Here is a 16821-nt window from a genome sequence, read left to right as displayed (position 1 = left end):
AAGATCCGGGTTGGGTAAAAATCCTATTTATCAGCTAACTTCGCTAGTTGTAAAACAAATCAAGCATGTGATATGGCACAGCTTCTAACACTGCTGTGATTGGCTAAAAGCTCAACAGAAGGCACATGCCACTTGGTGATTTACCAAATCAGCTTGAAGAATTGTACTGAATGTCCCCCCCTTTTGTGAAGACTTTTCCCCGGAGCCTTACCTGATTGATACTGTGTTGAATTCAAATTGAGCTACATCCTGGCTTATACTAGGTTACACATGACCATTACAGATCTGACCATCTCAAATTACATAGGCAAGTTTTTGAGAAAATCAGCATGCATGGCGCATCAGTGCTGCCTAAGTGCTTTATATTTTCTGGAGAAATCAATTAATTAAATCTTATATTAAGCTAACACTTGGGTCAAAAGTGTTCCTTAATGACAAATGTTGCAGAACTAACAGATTTACAGGAAAATGGTGAAAATGCACTTCAGAGTGCCACCTGATGGGTTTATGTGCAAAAAAAAAAGAAGTGGATTTTGACGTTAGCTACACTTTAAGCGGTATTTTGGCATTAAATAAATTGTGCAGCTAAATTTACCTTAGGAATAAGAACTACCATGTTTTTCAAGAAACTTGATACATATTCAGAGGTAGATTAATGTCCAGTAAAGTGCAACAAAATGCAAGCAAAAGTCGTCGCCACAAGCTCTTCTAGGAGGAGGATTTCTTGCAAGTCAATGACTAAATGCAATCAACAATTTTTCCTAACCAACCTGACTGTATTGTCTCTGTAAAGTGCCTTCTGATTATGTGTGTTGTGTATTGGTACTATATAAATAAAATAAAATGAACTGAATTGCATTTTAGACTTAAACAGAATTATTTGTCATTTTGTGTACACGAATGTAACAAAATAAATTTAGTTAAGAACAGCTCTCCAGACAATTTATTTTTTTTCAAAGTGCAGCCTTGAAAACAGTAAAAAAACAACATAAAAACAGTAATATGACTGTATATTTACATTTCTAACATTTCATTTTTTTAAATTAATGAAATATAATAAAATACAATAAAATAAACAATTTTACAAAACACTCAGCAGTCTAATAGCAATGGGGAAGAAAGTGTTATGGAATCTGCTATTTTTTGCTTATTATTATTATTTTATTATTTTTGCTTGTAAGGTCTGTGCCCATTAATATGAGTGACAAAATAAAAACAAACTGAGGAAAACAAAAAAATTAAAAATAAATAAATCCAAGAACCTTGTATATTGTAATTGTTAGTGCTTGACTGCTTCTTCCAATTTCAGAAATCGCTGTCCAGGAGAACGTGCCACTCACAAAATGGCGGACGCGCTTACGTACCCCGTGGTCAGTGAGGCCAAAATATTTTTTCGAACCATCACTCTCCGTATCTTTTAGTTTGTTTGAATGGTCCTATGAGCGTACAGTAAACTCTATACCGCGCTCACCATTATTCAGTTTAATTAATTATTCTCTGAACTTAACTGTTGCAAATGCAACTCATCTGTGATTGGCTGCTTTTCGTGGTGCGTTCAGGTACGTAAAGTTTTGTCACTCATCAGAAAACTGAGCTTAAAAAGACTTTTAAAATTATAGTTAAGTTACCTTACGAATAAAATACGATAAAAAACAAAGTAATTATATAAACTGAAATCACTCCCGTGCAAACATAATGTAAAACTCGGCAAATTAAAATAATTCGCATTTATTTTATTTTGACATCCACACGTTTACCCGGAAGAGAGTAACTGTAGCATGAGTCAAAGGTCCTCTCGCAAGAGTTTACCTTAGTTTTGTCTTTTATCAAAAACCCACCGTTGCGACGTCGTTCGTTAGAGAGTACATGTCCTGCATGGTGAGATGACCGTCTTTATGAAAATGTGCATTCCTTTACGCACCGGCTCTAAATATATCACAGAACATAGATGAAATACTTGACCATTTACACTATTGCTCCATTAATGGGTGTTTATGTTTTCAGTATAGGTGATTTTAATGTTTTTCTTTGTTTTCTACCTTTTAGAGCCCTAAATTTAATCTAATAACTAATCCTGCAAGAGTCCCTGACCTCTGCCCTAGTTAACCAGTATGTACTTGAAGTAACCATACTACTCTGCCCACAGGTGATGTTTCGGGGTATATCCAGCATTCTGAGGACCTACCCTGTTTTTGGCCAGAGAAGCATGTCTCAAAGCAGTCTGCAGGGGAAAGTAGCTATTGTTACAGCCTCCACAGATGGGTAAAAAAATGACTGTTTTTTTTTTTTTTTTAGCTAAAACAGAGACAGAGGAGGTGATTGTGGTTTATTGCTCTGACATATCAGCTTCCCAACACAAAGAAAACATGCAGAGGATCTGTTAGAATATTTTGCCTCTGTGTCCTTTTTTTTTTCATGGAATGTTACCAAGATAGTGTTTCAAATGCCTCAGGACTTCCAGTCTCTTGCAAAAAAACAAAACCGCTGGAGGTCATGAGGCGCCACATTCCAACACAAATAAATACAATGTGTTTAATTGGGATTTTTGTTAAAATAGAGCAGCATAAAATTGTAAGTAGTTGTGATGTGAAGGGAAATAAATAATATATGCATGAAATGGTTTTCAGCCTCCCCAGTCAATGCGTGGTAGACACTCTTCGCTCTAATTACATCTGCAAGCAGGCTTGTACAAATAAAACTGGAGTTTTAGCTCATTTATTGTGAAATAAACATCTCTCAGTCTGTAAATGTCAGTTTTAAAGTCTTGCTAATATTCCAGTAGTGAAGAGGCGTTGATAAGTATTAAAAGATATGATCATCTTAAATTTAAAGCTATCTACAAGCAAGTTAGTTTATTAGTTTATTTAACGTCTTTCTGTCACTAGTCTAGTATTTCTCATTTTAGGAAAAGATAAATCAAAACCTTATTATTTATAACCAGCTTATTTATGTTTAACAATGTTTTCTTTAGAGATGCACTGATCCATCTTTTCCAATCCAGTCTGATTTCGATACATGGGCCGATATTCGATACCGATCTGATTCAACTATTGAATGAATAAATCATATATCTTACCATGTGAGCTTTGATATAAACAATGTTAGAAAAGGTAAAACATAAACACAGATATAAATGTATAAATAAATCCAGTTAAATAGTCAAAATCAGAGCCAATATCCAGTTCAGGTATCGGATCGGTGCATCCCTAGTTTTTTGTTGTTGTTTTCGATAATTCACCTAGTTAAAAAAACAAAAAAGACCACAAATAAATCATAAGGGTATAAATGTAGGTTTCTAAAACTTGCTGAAACCTCATTTACTGTTTATAGTAGCTGTTCAGTCGGTGGAGCCTTGATAAATAAGCTTCTTTCTCCCTGCTAAAGAAAATAACCCCATTGCATGATGCTGCCACCACCATGTTTCGTGTATTTAGGCTGAGGTGCAGCCTTGTATTAACACTGAAATGACTTCTAGCCTTTATGTCACTGAGCAAACTTAAAAGATAATTGGTTGGGCCTGATTTTATGCGGTGATGTCAGGGTTGGAATACTAATACCCTAATGTTTTCAACCCCATGTATATTTCTCCATCCACTTCATAGCTCGACTTGTTGTTTTCCTGTCACATAAAATCCCTTTGAAATGTGTGGTTGGGATGAGATGAAACAGGCATGGAAAGTTCTAACAAATCACTGCTTCTCTCATGATAAGCCCGTTGCTTTTTTTGTTTTTAATGCTGGCTCTCTCACCCTTTTTCCCCAGAATCGGCCTGGCTGCAGCTCAGGCTCTGGGAAAGAGAGGGGCCCATGTGGTCGTAAGCAGCCGGCGGCAGTCCAACGTGGACAAGGCTGTGGCTTTACTGCAGAGCCAGAGCATCCAAGTAACTGGAACCACATGTAATGTCGGCAAAGGGGAGGACAGAGAGAAGCTGGTTCGACTGGTGGGTTCTAGTGTCTTTAGTAGAATACATTCTGGCTTTCTGCAGTTATTAATCCAATAATGTAATCAAAGCATTAAACAATCTTCTGTATATCTTATGACATTTATCCACTCAATGGAAAATTTGACTAAAATCTTGGATTATAACTGAAATAAGTTCTTTTTTTTCATACTAACCTCAAACATTTCCTGTGGCTGCAGATCAGACCTGTAGAAAGCTCTGCTCAGGGGGGGGGGATAGATGCACACATTCAGCTGAGATCCTTTCTTTCCTAATGTGATGTGGAGAGATCTGGCAAAGAGATTCCAAGAGGCCTCCTTCTGTGCAATTGGGGCGGCACATTTTCTTTGTCTGCAGACATTCAGATGGTTTCCACTAATGCCTAACGTTGTAATGAGTCGGCTCAGGCTTTCCAAGTTCCCTTCACTTCATATTTAAAGCCTTTCTTTCAAGGACAGAAGCCCTTTAAATGCTTCAGCAGATCATAAACCTTTCCACAGCAGAGGTGAGATTCGGGGTACAACTTGGAAAAAACCCCAAGAAGGCTTCCTGCCCCTGTGAAGGGTTTCCATGGAAACCATGTCTTTATAAATGGTTTACATCCAGTAGACCCAAGTTCCTTTTATCTCCCTATTTCTGATGTAGATCTATGGCCTCCAGATGTGTCCTTTTTGTGGAATTTCTAATTCCAGGATTTAAGTGTTTAGTTTATGATTGTGTGTTTCATTTAGACGGTGGATCAGTGTGGGGGGATCGACATCCTGGTGTCCAACGCAGCGGTCAACCCTTTCTTTGGAAACACCTTAGACTCCACTGAGGAAGTCTGGGACAAGGTAAAAAAAAAAACATGAAGGAAACATATTATTCATAAAGGTGGAAGATTTTGAAGTGTCCGAACCTCTAACCTTATGTTGTATTGGGACTTTATTGGGTCAGTGCATGGCTGTGAGCCTAAGGGGAAACGATGCATGGTTTTTAAAGTCTATATAAATATTAATCAGCAAAGTGTGATAGACATTTTTTTTATTATCTTAACAGATTTAGCATTTTCTTACTATATTTGCTCAATCTTCCATGAAAATTAGTAGGGCTGGGTAAAAAAAAAATCTATTTTGGATCGATTCCTTTAAATTTTTGCAAAATCAATGTGTAGGGAATGAGAGAGATTAGTTTTATAGTGCGTGACGTTCACGTTCAAATGAGCAGGCGTGTGCAAATACCGACACAAGTAGCCCACCGCTCAGCAAGCTGTCCAAACCCAAGTCTGATGTTTGGAACCATTTTGGATTTTAAACAACTAAAGATAATGTGCTGGATAAAACACACATTGCAAGATCTGTAATGTGGAGGTCAGTTACTGTAGATGCTACAAATCTCAGAAATGAATTGACAAGATATTGCGCTATGCTAACATCCGACAATAAACCTTCCAGGGCTAAACGTGAGGCTTCAGTTTGTTTCACTTTTCACTACTAGTTTGCACTTTTGAGATAGTTTTGTTTACATCTCAAGTGTAAACTATCTGATTTACAAGTTTGCATGTTGTGTTTGATATGAAAGGAAAGGAAAAAATAAAAAACATGAGTATTGTAAAAACACAGTTGAACCACTTTCATTCCTGTAAAAACAGATAGAAAATAATCAGTTCAGAACCGTATGAATCGAAATCGAATTGATTAAGGACTTTGGCTGAAATACCCAACCCTAATAATTAGCTCCAACTCATTCGGATTGGACCTAGAGCGCTCCTGATCATGCATTTGTAAAGCGGTCATTCTGCAACATATTACTGCTCAGTTGGAGTTGATTCATTCTGGTTCTGGGAGGTTTCAGGTCATTTTCAAACCGGGCAACACTCTAAAACAAAAACTGGTTCACCCCAAAGATAAGACACCCAGAACAAGACAGAAAACATGGTTTACGCCGTTCAATGTAGTAAGGAGTGCACAGATCTGTACATTGTAGACACCAAGCAACCGCTACACAGGCGCATGGCTCAACACAGGAGGGCCAACTCCTGAGGACAGGACTCAGCTGTTCACCTACACCTGAAGGCTAAAGCACACTCGTTTAAGGACAACAGCGTCCATATTCTGGCCGAGGAAGAAAGATGGTTTGAGCGAAGGGATAAGATTCTTTGTCAAAGGTGCTTTAGGAGATCTTGGACAAACGTTTCCAGCAAGCTGTATTTTTAAACACAACCATCCCTTCAGACAACCCCACAAAAACCATGCCTTCAAAACACATAAACGTGCATGCTGTCTGCAGCGCGCCTAGAGCAGCGCACCGCCCCTGTACAGGGGTCTGAGCGACTTCGACAGAAATAATATTTGAAGGCAGGATGGTAATCTGGATGAACTGACTTCACTGACGATGTTTTCAGGTGGACTTTCTCATTTCAAAATAGATTCTAACTGGTTTTTACCCGCTGATCACAGCATTATAGCTGACATTGTTACAGGCAAAGAAAGGATAGGGTAGCTCCACCCAATGCGCATCAGACCCACTTTTTCCACCGCGCAGCCAGAGCAGCAAAGATGCTTCAGCCGCGTGTCAAAACTAAACTTGTACAAGCATCAAAAATGAAGCAGCACCATTTTGCTGCTCTGCTGCTTTAGGTGTGAACAGGAATGACCAGATGTCCTCTTTTTCCTGGACATGTCCTACTTTTCATACCTAAATAAAAAATGTCCGGGGGAAATTTCAAAATTGTCTGGGATTTATTAAGAAGAACAGAGCCGTGAGCTCCGGGGCTGGGGACAGAATCACCAACAGGACCCGGTGAAAGTAGCCTGGACACGGGCGGCCCCGTGCATACCATCACCGGGTCGTGTAAACGCAGCATGACATTGGCTAGCTTCCAGCCATGGCGTCCTGCACGAGCATTGGGGGGTCGCTTCGTTCATGTGTCAGGGTACACACACAGGGGGGAGGGTCAAGAAGATGACCATGAGTGACGTGTCATGGAGCCAATCGTGTACAACGGGCCGTCTTTTGTGATTGGTTGGGGTTAGTCATTGATTTCGCACTGTAGCTGGGACCATTTATTTTAGTTTCACTTCCAGACCTTCTATTTCACTGCTTGCTAAGCGGCTGTGTGGAGATCTTTAAGCCACGAGGTTAAAAATGTGTTAGAAAAGATCTCCTAGTGCACCTTTAACCCGGAAAAAAAACATCTCTTAAAAGAGGAGGTAGTCTTAGACATAACCTTTCACCCATCTACGAAGAAATTTTGGAACAATACCCAGAAGATTCACCTCCAATGCACCCTCAACTGACTCACACTTCATTGATGCTCTGACGAAGGAGTTAACGACCCATCGGAACCAGCTAACGACCTTTAACACCCCCCATTGTGACCTCCTTGGCCAATCCACTGGACAGATTAAAGTCACATTTTGTCCCCCCGTTTTCTTTTCTAATATACCGACAGTATATTAATCTCAGTTCTCCCAACCACTAGATAGAACTGAAAAGCCTCTTGGATGAGAGGTGAAATGTCTTCTAGAAAACTTCATGCCCAGTGACCTAAACTGAACTTTTTCAAGCCATTTTCTCAAGAAAAACATGTTTCAGTAATCTTTTAAATAATTTGTTTCTTACTCAATTTTTTTCTTACAAGTTGGTCGTTTTTGTTTGTACTGAGGTCAAAAAGTTCCCTTTTGTTCTCATAAGTCCAGAGTTGTCAGCTCTGCTCCTTGGTCTTTTTAATGCCGTTTATTAACAGATATTCTCTAATAAAACCTCAGGTGCTTTCACACAGATAAAACTACCGACCGGTGGATTCTCACTATTTAGATTACTTATTAAAGGAATTGTATATATTTGACTTTTTAGGTGTCAAAGTGCGCAGCATTCCACTCTCCAATTTCTTTAAAATCGTCCCTCCATTTCACAGTCATGCTTTGTTTTGTGCCTCTTTGAAATAAAACCCAGTTAAAACCTCATGTCATCTGACAAAAATGTTAAGATTAAGGAGGACGGAGGCTTTTTGCAACATCATTTACACACATTGAAAACAAATATTTCTGTTTTACACTTTTTTTGCAAGCTTAATAACAATGTTTTTGTTTTTTTTCCAGATTTTGTCTGTAAATGTCAAATCAGCCTTCCTCCTGACTAAGCTGGTGGTGCCTCACATGGAGAAGAGAGGGTGAGGGCAGAAGGGAAGCAGTTAACCTCTGATGTTGTGATCTGCAATGGTTCTGATGCATCTGAATTTCTCTTTCAGAGGAGGAAACATAATATTTGTGTCCTCTGTGGCTGGATACCAACCGATGCAGGTCAGATAAGATGCATCATCAGAAATATTGGGTGTTAAAGTTTAAACATCTCATGTTTTCGCAATATTTTCCCCTATTAAGTACAATACTGACCCGAACATAGGACGACCCTGATAATAAGATGATCCCCTCTTTCTAGGAACAAAACAAAAAGACTAAAAAGAATAAAAATAGACTATTTTAATTAACTATTTTATGTTGAAGAGCTAATGATTTCATTGAAATAGAATAGAAAATCCCTTTATTGTCCCACATTGGAGACATTCAGGGGTTTACAGCAGCAGAACGGTTATAAAAAAATGGTCACACAAAATGAATGATTGCACTGAAAGATTTGTGCATTTAAACAATAGAAAGTAAAAAAAAAAAACACAGTAATGACACATTTAAGGGAAATCTTGCAACACTTCAGCTCGAATGCACTCTGAACTTTGCTCACAGAACGTCTCAAAACCTGCATGAGGCTTTTCCTCACAGACGGCCTCTGCCTCACTGCACTCCTCTCACCCTGCAGCTCTGCAATTTTTTGATAAACATTTCTTTTGCTGTTTGCATTTTTATGGTCTTTTTGAGCGTGCCATCCTCTGACATTGCACTATATAATTCAATATTTCTTTGGTGCCTGACAGCTGTTTGATGCCTCCACTGCATTGACGATCCGTTATTTTGATATTGGCGTCATAACTCTGCCTCAAATGTCTGCAAACTTGTCTGACTTTTAATCCACTTCATTTTGGGCAGCAACTCTCCCTTTGTAGCATCCTTGTCACTTCTTCTCTTTGTGATAGAAAGACAAACCCAGCCAGTTTTCTATTTCAATGAGATCATTGGCTTTACAAAAAACTGGCGCCCTCTGCTGACAACTGTCATTCTGTGTAATTGGTTAGACCCCGATTATTAGGCGGCTTAACATTTTGACAGTTTCTAACGAAAATCTTCCCTTATACTTGGACCAATACAGTATATCAATGGACCACTGTGTTTCCAAGTTGTTGTACACCCTGGAAAATATGTAGGAATGTGATTTGAAATACACAATGCATAGCGCCATTGAAGCAAGTAATTTGAATATATTTATGTGACGGGGAAAAACATTTTTACCAAAAATCGCATGTGCAATATTTGGTGGCTCTGGCTGATTAGTTTGTACAACCCTCCTCTTCCTCTCCATTAATCAGCACTCTGCTCTTCCTCTTTCTGATTCTATGATCAGATCTTGGGACTGGGATTATCCTGCATTAATTCATTATCTTCATTTAGATTTTCTTTGGAGATTTCTCTGAGCCATGAACTTTAACAAAGTTACCAGTTTTCTGAAGAAATATAGTCCAACAGCACCATAGATCCTCTGCCGTACTCTGCCATTGGTGGCGCCCTTCCAGGTGTTTATTGTTTAAAAGGCTCAATTTTAATCATATCAGTTGCTCTGCTAGTGGATACAAGCCTCTTTAGAAGAATAACCCTCTGTCTTCATGAATAGCTTGTTTTGTTGTCTAACCTATTAAATTAAAAAGTGTTGCACATGTGATTTCAAATGAGCGATCTTCTCCCAGTTCTTCAAATGTGTAAAGGTTCTGTTTTGTGCAATATAATGCTTTACCATTTAAAAAAGGGTTTTAAGACATCTTTCCCAGATATGTAAAGATATTTGGAGGAGTGAGTTTGTCTTCTGGGTTCAGTAAAATGTAGATTAACTGCTTCTCTGCAGGCTCTGGGCCCCTACAGTGTGAGTAAGACTGCCCTGCTGGGGCTAACCAAGGTGCTGGCCCCTGAGCTGGCTCAGAGTAACATCAGAGTGAACTGTGTGGCCCCTGGAATCATAAAGACGCGCTTTAGTTCTGCGGTGAGAACACAAACACGTACACGTTTTGGACTTTAAGGCCTATGGTTGTTGATCGCTCTATGACGGTTTGATTTTTGTTCCAGTTGTGGGAAAACGAAGACATTTTGGACGAGTTCAAAAAGCAACTCAGCATTAAAAGGTGAAGCTTAGTTTAACAAATATTTTATATAAGCTGCTGAATTCATGTAATATTTCACTTTTTCCTTTATGTCTCTTCAGAATCGGGAAACCTGAAGAAATCGGAGGGACGATAGCTTTCCTGTGCTCAGATGAGGCTTCCTACATTACAGGAGAGACCATCACAGTGACGGGAGGAATGGGCTGTCGACTCTGAACCCTGCTGACTGAGCCTTAGACCCGTTTATGATCTTCTATTCTTCAAAGTGATTGTTGTTAAAAAACAAAACAAAAAACTAAGATATTATGGATTTAAGGTGTTTTTTTTGATAAGATTATATTTTCTCAAGATCACGGATCATTGTTCAATGTTTATTCCTTGTATTTATGCATCCTCAGTCATTAGAATCAAGGTAGTAATTCAAAAAATAAGCATTTTCTAAGTTGCAGATATAGCTGTGCAGAGTCTAAATAGCATGAGCTTGATTTTATATTTTGTTTTTTTTAAATCACTGATGACTGAAATGTTTGGAAATCTATTTTTCCCACTAATTATACTTAAAACAATGAAACAATAATAAGCTTTCACTCCAATTCAGAATCTTTATTAGTTAAGCACATATAAGGATTTTAATTACCTCAAAACTACATAAAAAAAATCAAGTGAATATACATGTAAAGAGCAATAAAAACATAAGAGTCTATGAAAAGTCACAGTGCTATTTGTGGGTTGTTTTTATACTTTCAACTTCTTCCCAAGTTAACTTTTTTTATATCACAAGTCGGGTATGGTTTTAATATCCCAGCAGCACGCCATGACCTCCTTTCATCACCTGCGTTTGCTGGCGGAGGACAGCAAGTTCGGTCGGGTCATTGTAGGTTTCCAAAACTCCCTCAGGGTGGGAACATATGTGCCATGTTTGGTCTTGTAGTAACGCTTGATGAACAGCTGGGGGAGACAGAGCACAAAATGAAGTTTGACAGCTGACAACTTTGAAGTTTGGAAATATGTTTGACTGATGGCTAGAAAATCAGAAAAAGTAATTGAGATAAAACATTTGAACAGATTGAGATTTAATAAATCTTTATATAAAATATGTAATTCATTTTTTGATTTTTTTTAACAACATCCTGACCACCTCAGAATCCAGAGGGCTGTTACACAAAATCAAGATGGTGGATTAAACCTGGCTTTTCCAGATATCTTGGCTTAAATAAGCCTCCACTCAGTTTCACCAATCCGTTACCATGGCGATTTATTCTGAGCAGCTCTTTTCATTATTCTAACAGCCAGGCTTAGCTGATCCTGGGGCCTTATTCAGTCAGTCACCGCCAAGATAAGTGCCATCCAAACAGTGCTGGCAGCCAGGAAGGGTAGGAAGACATTATTGGTAGTTCATGAAGCTTGGGGACCTCCTGACAGTCCTGTACGCTGCTTGGAATCTATACATTTGCTCCCAATCCTACTCAGATGGATGATTATTCCACTAAACCAAAACCTAACAGCTGACAGATCCAAACAGGTTGCAATATTGACTCCTATTGTTTATTTATGAGTTTATCCTTTATCGTCCAGGTTGGAAGTTTGTTTCGGTAACTTGTATTAGACCCTCCTTTGTGGCAAACAAGAGAAATTGTGTGTTCAAATGTGGTCTGTAGGGGCTGCCTGTCTTAAAGGTAAATGCAAAATATTTCACAGAATACCAGCAGTAGTCCAATGTTGCATACTGCAAGATAAAAACCTTAATTTTAAAACTTTAGTTATATAACAGAGTAAAAAGCCAATTTAAACAGTAAATCATTTAAGTCTCTGTATCAGCATTGACATACTGAGGATTATCTTGCAACAAAAATTATTTTCTTTCTATTAAATTTTTCTAGAATTTCTTACAGAAGCACATTTTGCAGTTTTTTTCTAAAAACCATATATTTATTTGGTAATTACATTGACCTTGAGTTTTTTTTTTGACCTTGAGTTTTTTTTTTTTTTTTACCTCGAGTTCTGTTTATGTTAGAAAAGCAATAAGGCCTAGTTTTAATGGGCGGGCTTTAAAGGGCTGATAGTTTACAATTTCAGAAAATAAAAACTAAGTAGTATTTCATGCGCACGAAATACTATTTCGTGGCCACAATTAAAAATTTTTTTTGACCATGTCATCAGAGGGGCTCCGTAGGATATAAATGAATAGAATGATGCAGACATTCATAGACTAACAGATGGACAGAATGATAGATCCAACCCCTATGATGTTCCAGTTGTTAGCTTGTTTTCTTAGTAATTTAGAAATCCCCCCCCATTTTCCAGCTACTGGAGTGACCCCCTCTTGCATATTATTATTATTTTTTACAGCGATTCCACCCTTTCACTGAATTACAGGTTCTGACCAGGAAATGGTGCTTCCCTTTAGATCTTAAAGTCCACAAATCATGATGGAAAGAATATTTTTTTTTTATTTTTCAGTTTAGTGGCTTGTTTTTTGGGGTTTTTTTTTTGACAGTAGGCTGACAGGAAAGGGGGTATGAGAGAGGGGGAGAGACATGCAGCAAAGGACCAAAGGCCAGATTCAAACCCGGGTCGCCCGCGTCGAGGACAGAGGCCTCCTGCACACCCCCCAGAAAGAACATTTTAGTAAAAATATTTATATTTAAAAAGGAATTGAAGGGGGATCAGCCAAGGAAAGTGGGGACATTTTGAATGGCTACTACTGTATCCATCTTACAGTTTAAAACACGCAAAAAAACTGTCTAAAATTATAAACTTAACACCAAAGGTGGATGACAAGAAAACAAAAACAAAAATGCATTTAAGCCCTTTTGTTATATAAAACCAATAGGACTTAAGTGAATATCAAATATTTTCATTCCTTACATCATGACTGTATAACAACTGTGCATAAATGTAATTTATGTGAAGGAAAATATCACCAATAACGTTTGGAGCATACATACCCTCCCTTTGAAGTTCTTCGATGCCTCATCCTCAGAATCCGCTACGTAGTCGTCTGCTGTCACAGCCATCGTCTCTAAAAGCAAAAATACCAGATTAAATTCAAGTTTTTTCCCCCATCAATTTCAATCAGTCATTGAAGGTTTTAAATCACCTTCATGATCCCTCTGCCGGCTAGAGGAGCTGCTTCCACTGGATACAACAGGACGATTTCTGTCGGGTGAAAAAAACGAAGTGTTTGGTAACTGCAGACAATGAGAGCTCAGGTTTCAGGTTAATTTAATGCATTTAACTCATCTAATGTATGACAATTAACGGATGAGCCGAGAGAAATAAATATTTAACATTTCAATTTAGAATCCATGCTATTAATTTGAACATTTAATCATAACAAGTTGGTTTTTATTTTTCTGATTCACCAATTAAGAGTTTTTATGTCCAATTCCTTTTAGAGTGAAACTGACCAGGATTTTTTAACCATTGCATCTTCTCAATATACCGTAATGAAAAAGAATTTCTAGAGCCTGGATAGAATGAGAGCTGCAGTGTTCAAACATCAACGCTTCTGGAAAAACACAGATTTCCCTGCAAATCTACAATACAGTGAAGTCACTCGGATTAACAGGCAGCTAGAAAGAAAGAGAGCAGGTTTCCTAACAGCCGTAACCTTTCTTTGTTTAACAATCATTTTAGAAGTAACAGCTGTGTCCCACTAAGGGAAAACAAAGCTTTTTATTAATGTTTTACTAAAGCACCACCTCCTGTAACAGCTTGAATGAACTGGATCCACAGGAAATACAGTTTCACTTCTTTAATCTTTGCTTCTTCATGTTTAAACACCTGATTAAAAACCAACTGACTTTGATTTGATGAGTGTTGTTGTCAATCTAATAGTGCTAAGCTATGGCAGCTTAACTGATTTGGTAAATTACTGGTTTTTATAGTTTCCTACTCGCTGGTCTTGTGTGAAATCTAGGGATCCCAATCTGCTTTGCAGTTTAATATTCAACATTTTTTCCCTAATTAGATTACCATGTTTTGTTTGTTAATTTTTTACTTTAGAACACTGAAAACATGAAAAACTATTTGAACAATATTCATAAACCTCTAAAGTGGAAGAGAAATTTCCTCCATTTTAAATCTGGACTCAGATCTGATTCATTTCAAACTACAAGGCAGACTTATGGAAACGAAACTGAATTATCTCACAATACATATCATTTTAAAAATGTCATCCTTTGGTAAAAACTTTGATGTCAGACCTTGAGGATAAAAGATACAACCTAAATAGTAGTTATAACATTTTCTTTATTGATATTATTCATAATTTCTTATGATATTAATCCTTCTCTTTGTCAGCCTCTTGATAACAGAATAAAAGGCAAACAGTTTAAACAAGCTTTCCTTTTTCATACTAAGCATATTATTGAAAGCAGATCTGACATTTCCAGATCTTACAGCATGGCATGAACCCTGAGAATCTTTTTGCTCCTGTTGGTAGAGTTGTTGGTGTTTTCTTTAAATATGTTATAATCACATTCCTGCTCTAGATATAAAAAACAGACTTAATGGTAATTAAATGATAACATGGATCAACAACAAAGATGATCAACAAAACCCAGAGCATAAAAAACTGATTTCCTTAGATCTTCATTATTCCTCAGCCTTACTCTTTATCATCCAGACCAGGACTTTCAGGTGTTCTTTTCCACGTTGAGGACTTCTTTCTCTGCTTCTGCTTGTTAAAGGACTTCTTCTCTCCTCCAGACAAGCCGTCGCTAACAGAGGAAAAGGACAGTTTGTGGACAATCACTCTGGGATTGCTGCTGAGACAGGAAGCCAGCATAGAGCAGAGAGACGGATCTTCAGGCAGGTGGAGTTTTTCGATGCCGAGCTTGTTTATATAACAATTCAGCAGTTCTCTGTTGCAGCCGTTGTTCTGTGCGGTGTGTGATCTCTCTTCCTCGGTGTCGCCGATTCTCTGGTTCCTGTTTATCCTTTTTCCTCCAGGTGTATTCTCAGAGATCTCTTCCTCCTCCGAGTCGCTTCCTGCCGGTTCAGGATGCTTCCGTTTCCTGGGATTGAGGGGGCTCCTCTCCTCATGCACCTGCTCCACCTCCACAGGCTGCGGCTTCTGTTTAACCAGAGTGAATTTCATATTTGGACTCTGTTGACCATATGTTGGGTCGTTTGAACTGGACCCCTGAGCACCTTGCAGGGTTTTTTTCTTGGCAGAGATCATGGCTGGAACATCGTCGTTAGAAATGAGTCCGATAACAGGCCTAATAAACGGCGCCTCTCCTGGCTTTGAGCCGTTTGTCCGCTCAGGGGCAGACAAACTGACCCCTGTTGGTTGGTTAGACGGGACTTTTCCAGATGGAGGCAGAGAAAGAGAAGCCAGGATAGAGTCCCCCATGTTTGGGGGAAGAGACGCTGTGAAGGAAAAACCAAAAGCAGTTAGGGGTCAGTAGAGCTTTGGGTTCCTGCATATATTTTTCTGTTAAAATTTCATCGATTTCCATAATAGAATTCTTTGGATTCACATTTATTTTATTTTGGATACAAAGGCAGATCAATAGAGAATCAGCACCAAAGCTGACTGGATGGAGAAGCAGCTTAAAGCAGGAAAGGATACTTTATTTCCAGTTTTACATACCTATTCAAACTTCAATCTAATTCCATATTATACAAAGGTTTCTGTACACAGATCATTATAAGACAGGGAGGTTCCAGCACCTAAGCCCAACAATAATAGGCAACCATAATGTCTGAAACAGGGAAATAAACCACTGATGGCTGCAATTAAACAAAAATGCAAATACAAAACCCCGTACCTGCAACTGAGGGGGAACTGCTATTAAACGCATGCAAGAGTGCGCACGAGCCAATTTCTCCTCGGCCACGCTCTGTTTAAAAGTTGCCATTTGCATCGTTCATACACACTTACTTTCCAAAGGAAGATTTGCAATTTTTCCACTATGTTAAGACTCACCACTGGTTAGGGAAAATGGTGAATGACGATCACGTAGGAGAGCCTTACGTAAACATCACTAAAATGATTGACAAATAGGAGGACCACATATTTTGATGATCCACCGGGAAAAAGAACATCCTCCACTTTACCTTTAACATCTGCTAACACTGGATTTACGATCAATATTTTATAACAAAAAACGTACTTGTTTGAATTCAAATTTGTGTTCTACAGCAAGGTCAACTTTATTATTAGTATTTATTTTCCCTTTTAAAGATTCCTACCAAATCGAGGTCATGCTACGGTGAACAACAATTATCCTGTTTAAAGTTTAAAGGCTGAAACCAATGCAAAAAAACAACAAAAAACATAAAGAAGTCTTCAAATTTGTCTTTCCAATCTCTTATCAAATGTAACGTAAAATATAAAAAAAACTAAATGAATAAAACAACATTATTTTCTTTTTCATTAATGACAGTCATCTTTTAAGGTCTGTAATTTAGGGCTACAACTAACGATTATTTTGCAAATCGATCGATCTGTTGATTATTTTTTTTAGTTAATTATGAGACAGCCAGAGGTTCCATAAAGAAGATTTTTTTATGAAAATAAACAGAGAGAAAATAAAAGGTTTCCATTTGAGGAGTTCTGGATAGAGCATATTGACAGACAAAAACATTTTTTTTTTCTTAAAGGAATAGTACACCCAAAACATGA

At 38.1% G+C, this 16821-nt stretch overlaps 2 protein-coding genes across 2 annotated transcripts in view; one reads left to right on the top strand and one right to left on the bottom strand.

Annotated features, from left to right (window-relative positions):
* The first annotated feature begins 1739 nt into the window (after nt 1-1739).
* LOC107102491 (dehydrogenase/reductase SDR family member 4-like) lies at nt 1740-10842 on the top strand. The gene is made up of 9 exons (XM_015401820.1): nt 1740-1878; nt 2147-2262; nt 3763-3940; nt 4672-4773; nt 8023-8093; nt 8172-8223; nt 9932-10066; nt 10150-10205; nt 10286-10842. Exons 1-9 carry the CDS (start codon nt 1867-1869, stop codon nt 10398-10400), a joined length of 837 nt encoding a protein of 278 aa, XP_015257306.1. The 5' UTR covers nt 1740-1866; the 3' UTR covers nt 10401-10842.
* Nucleotides 10513-16821, bottom strand: part of tinf2 (TERF1 (TRF1)-interacting nuclear factor 2) — a 14637-nt gene continuing 8328 nt past the window's right edge. The window contains exons 7-10 of the mRNA XM_015401818.1: nt 14801-15563; nt 13285-13343; nt 13133-13206; nt 10513-11132 (exon numbers count right to left, since the gene is read on the bottom strand). Coding sequence (XP_015257304.1) covers nt 11013-11132; nt 13133-13206; nt 13285-13343; nt 14801-15563 — 1016 coding nt within the window. The 3' untranslated portion in view covers nt 10513-11012. The remainder of the gene's footprint in view (nt 11133-13132; nt 13207-13284; nt 13344-14800; nt 15564-16821) is intronic.

The sequence above is a fragment of the Cyprinodon variegatus genome, unplaced genomic scaffold (assembly GCF_000732505.1).
Source record: "Cyprinodon variegatus isolate N-32 unplaced genomic scaffold, C_variegatus-1.0 Scaffold1262, whole genome shotgun sequence".
NCBI classification, from domain to species: Eukaryota; Metazoa; Chordata; class Actinopteri; order Cyprinodontiformes; family Cyprinodontidae; genus Cyprinodon; species Cyprinodon variegatus.
The sequence above is the reverse complement of the archived record's forward strand: the minus strand, read 5'-3'. Positions and strand labels throughout refer to the sequence as shown.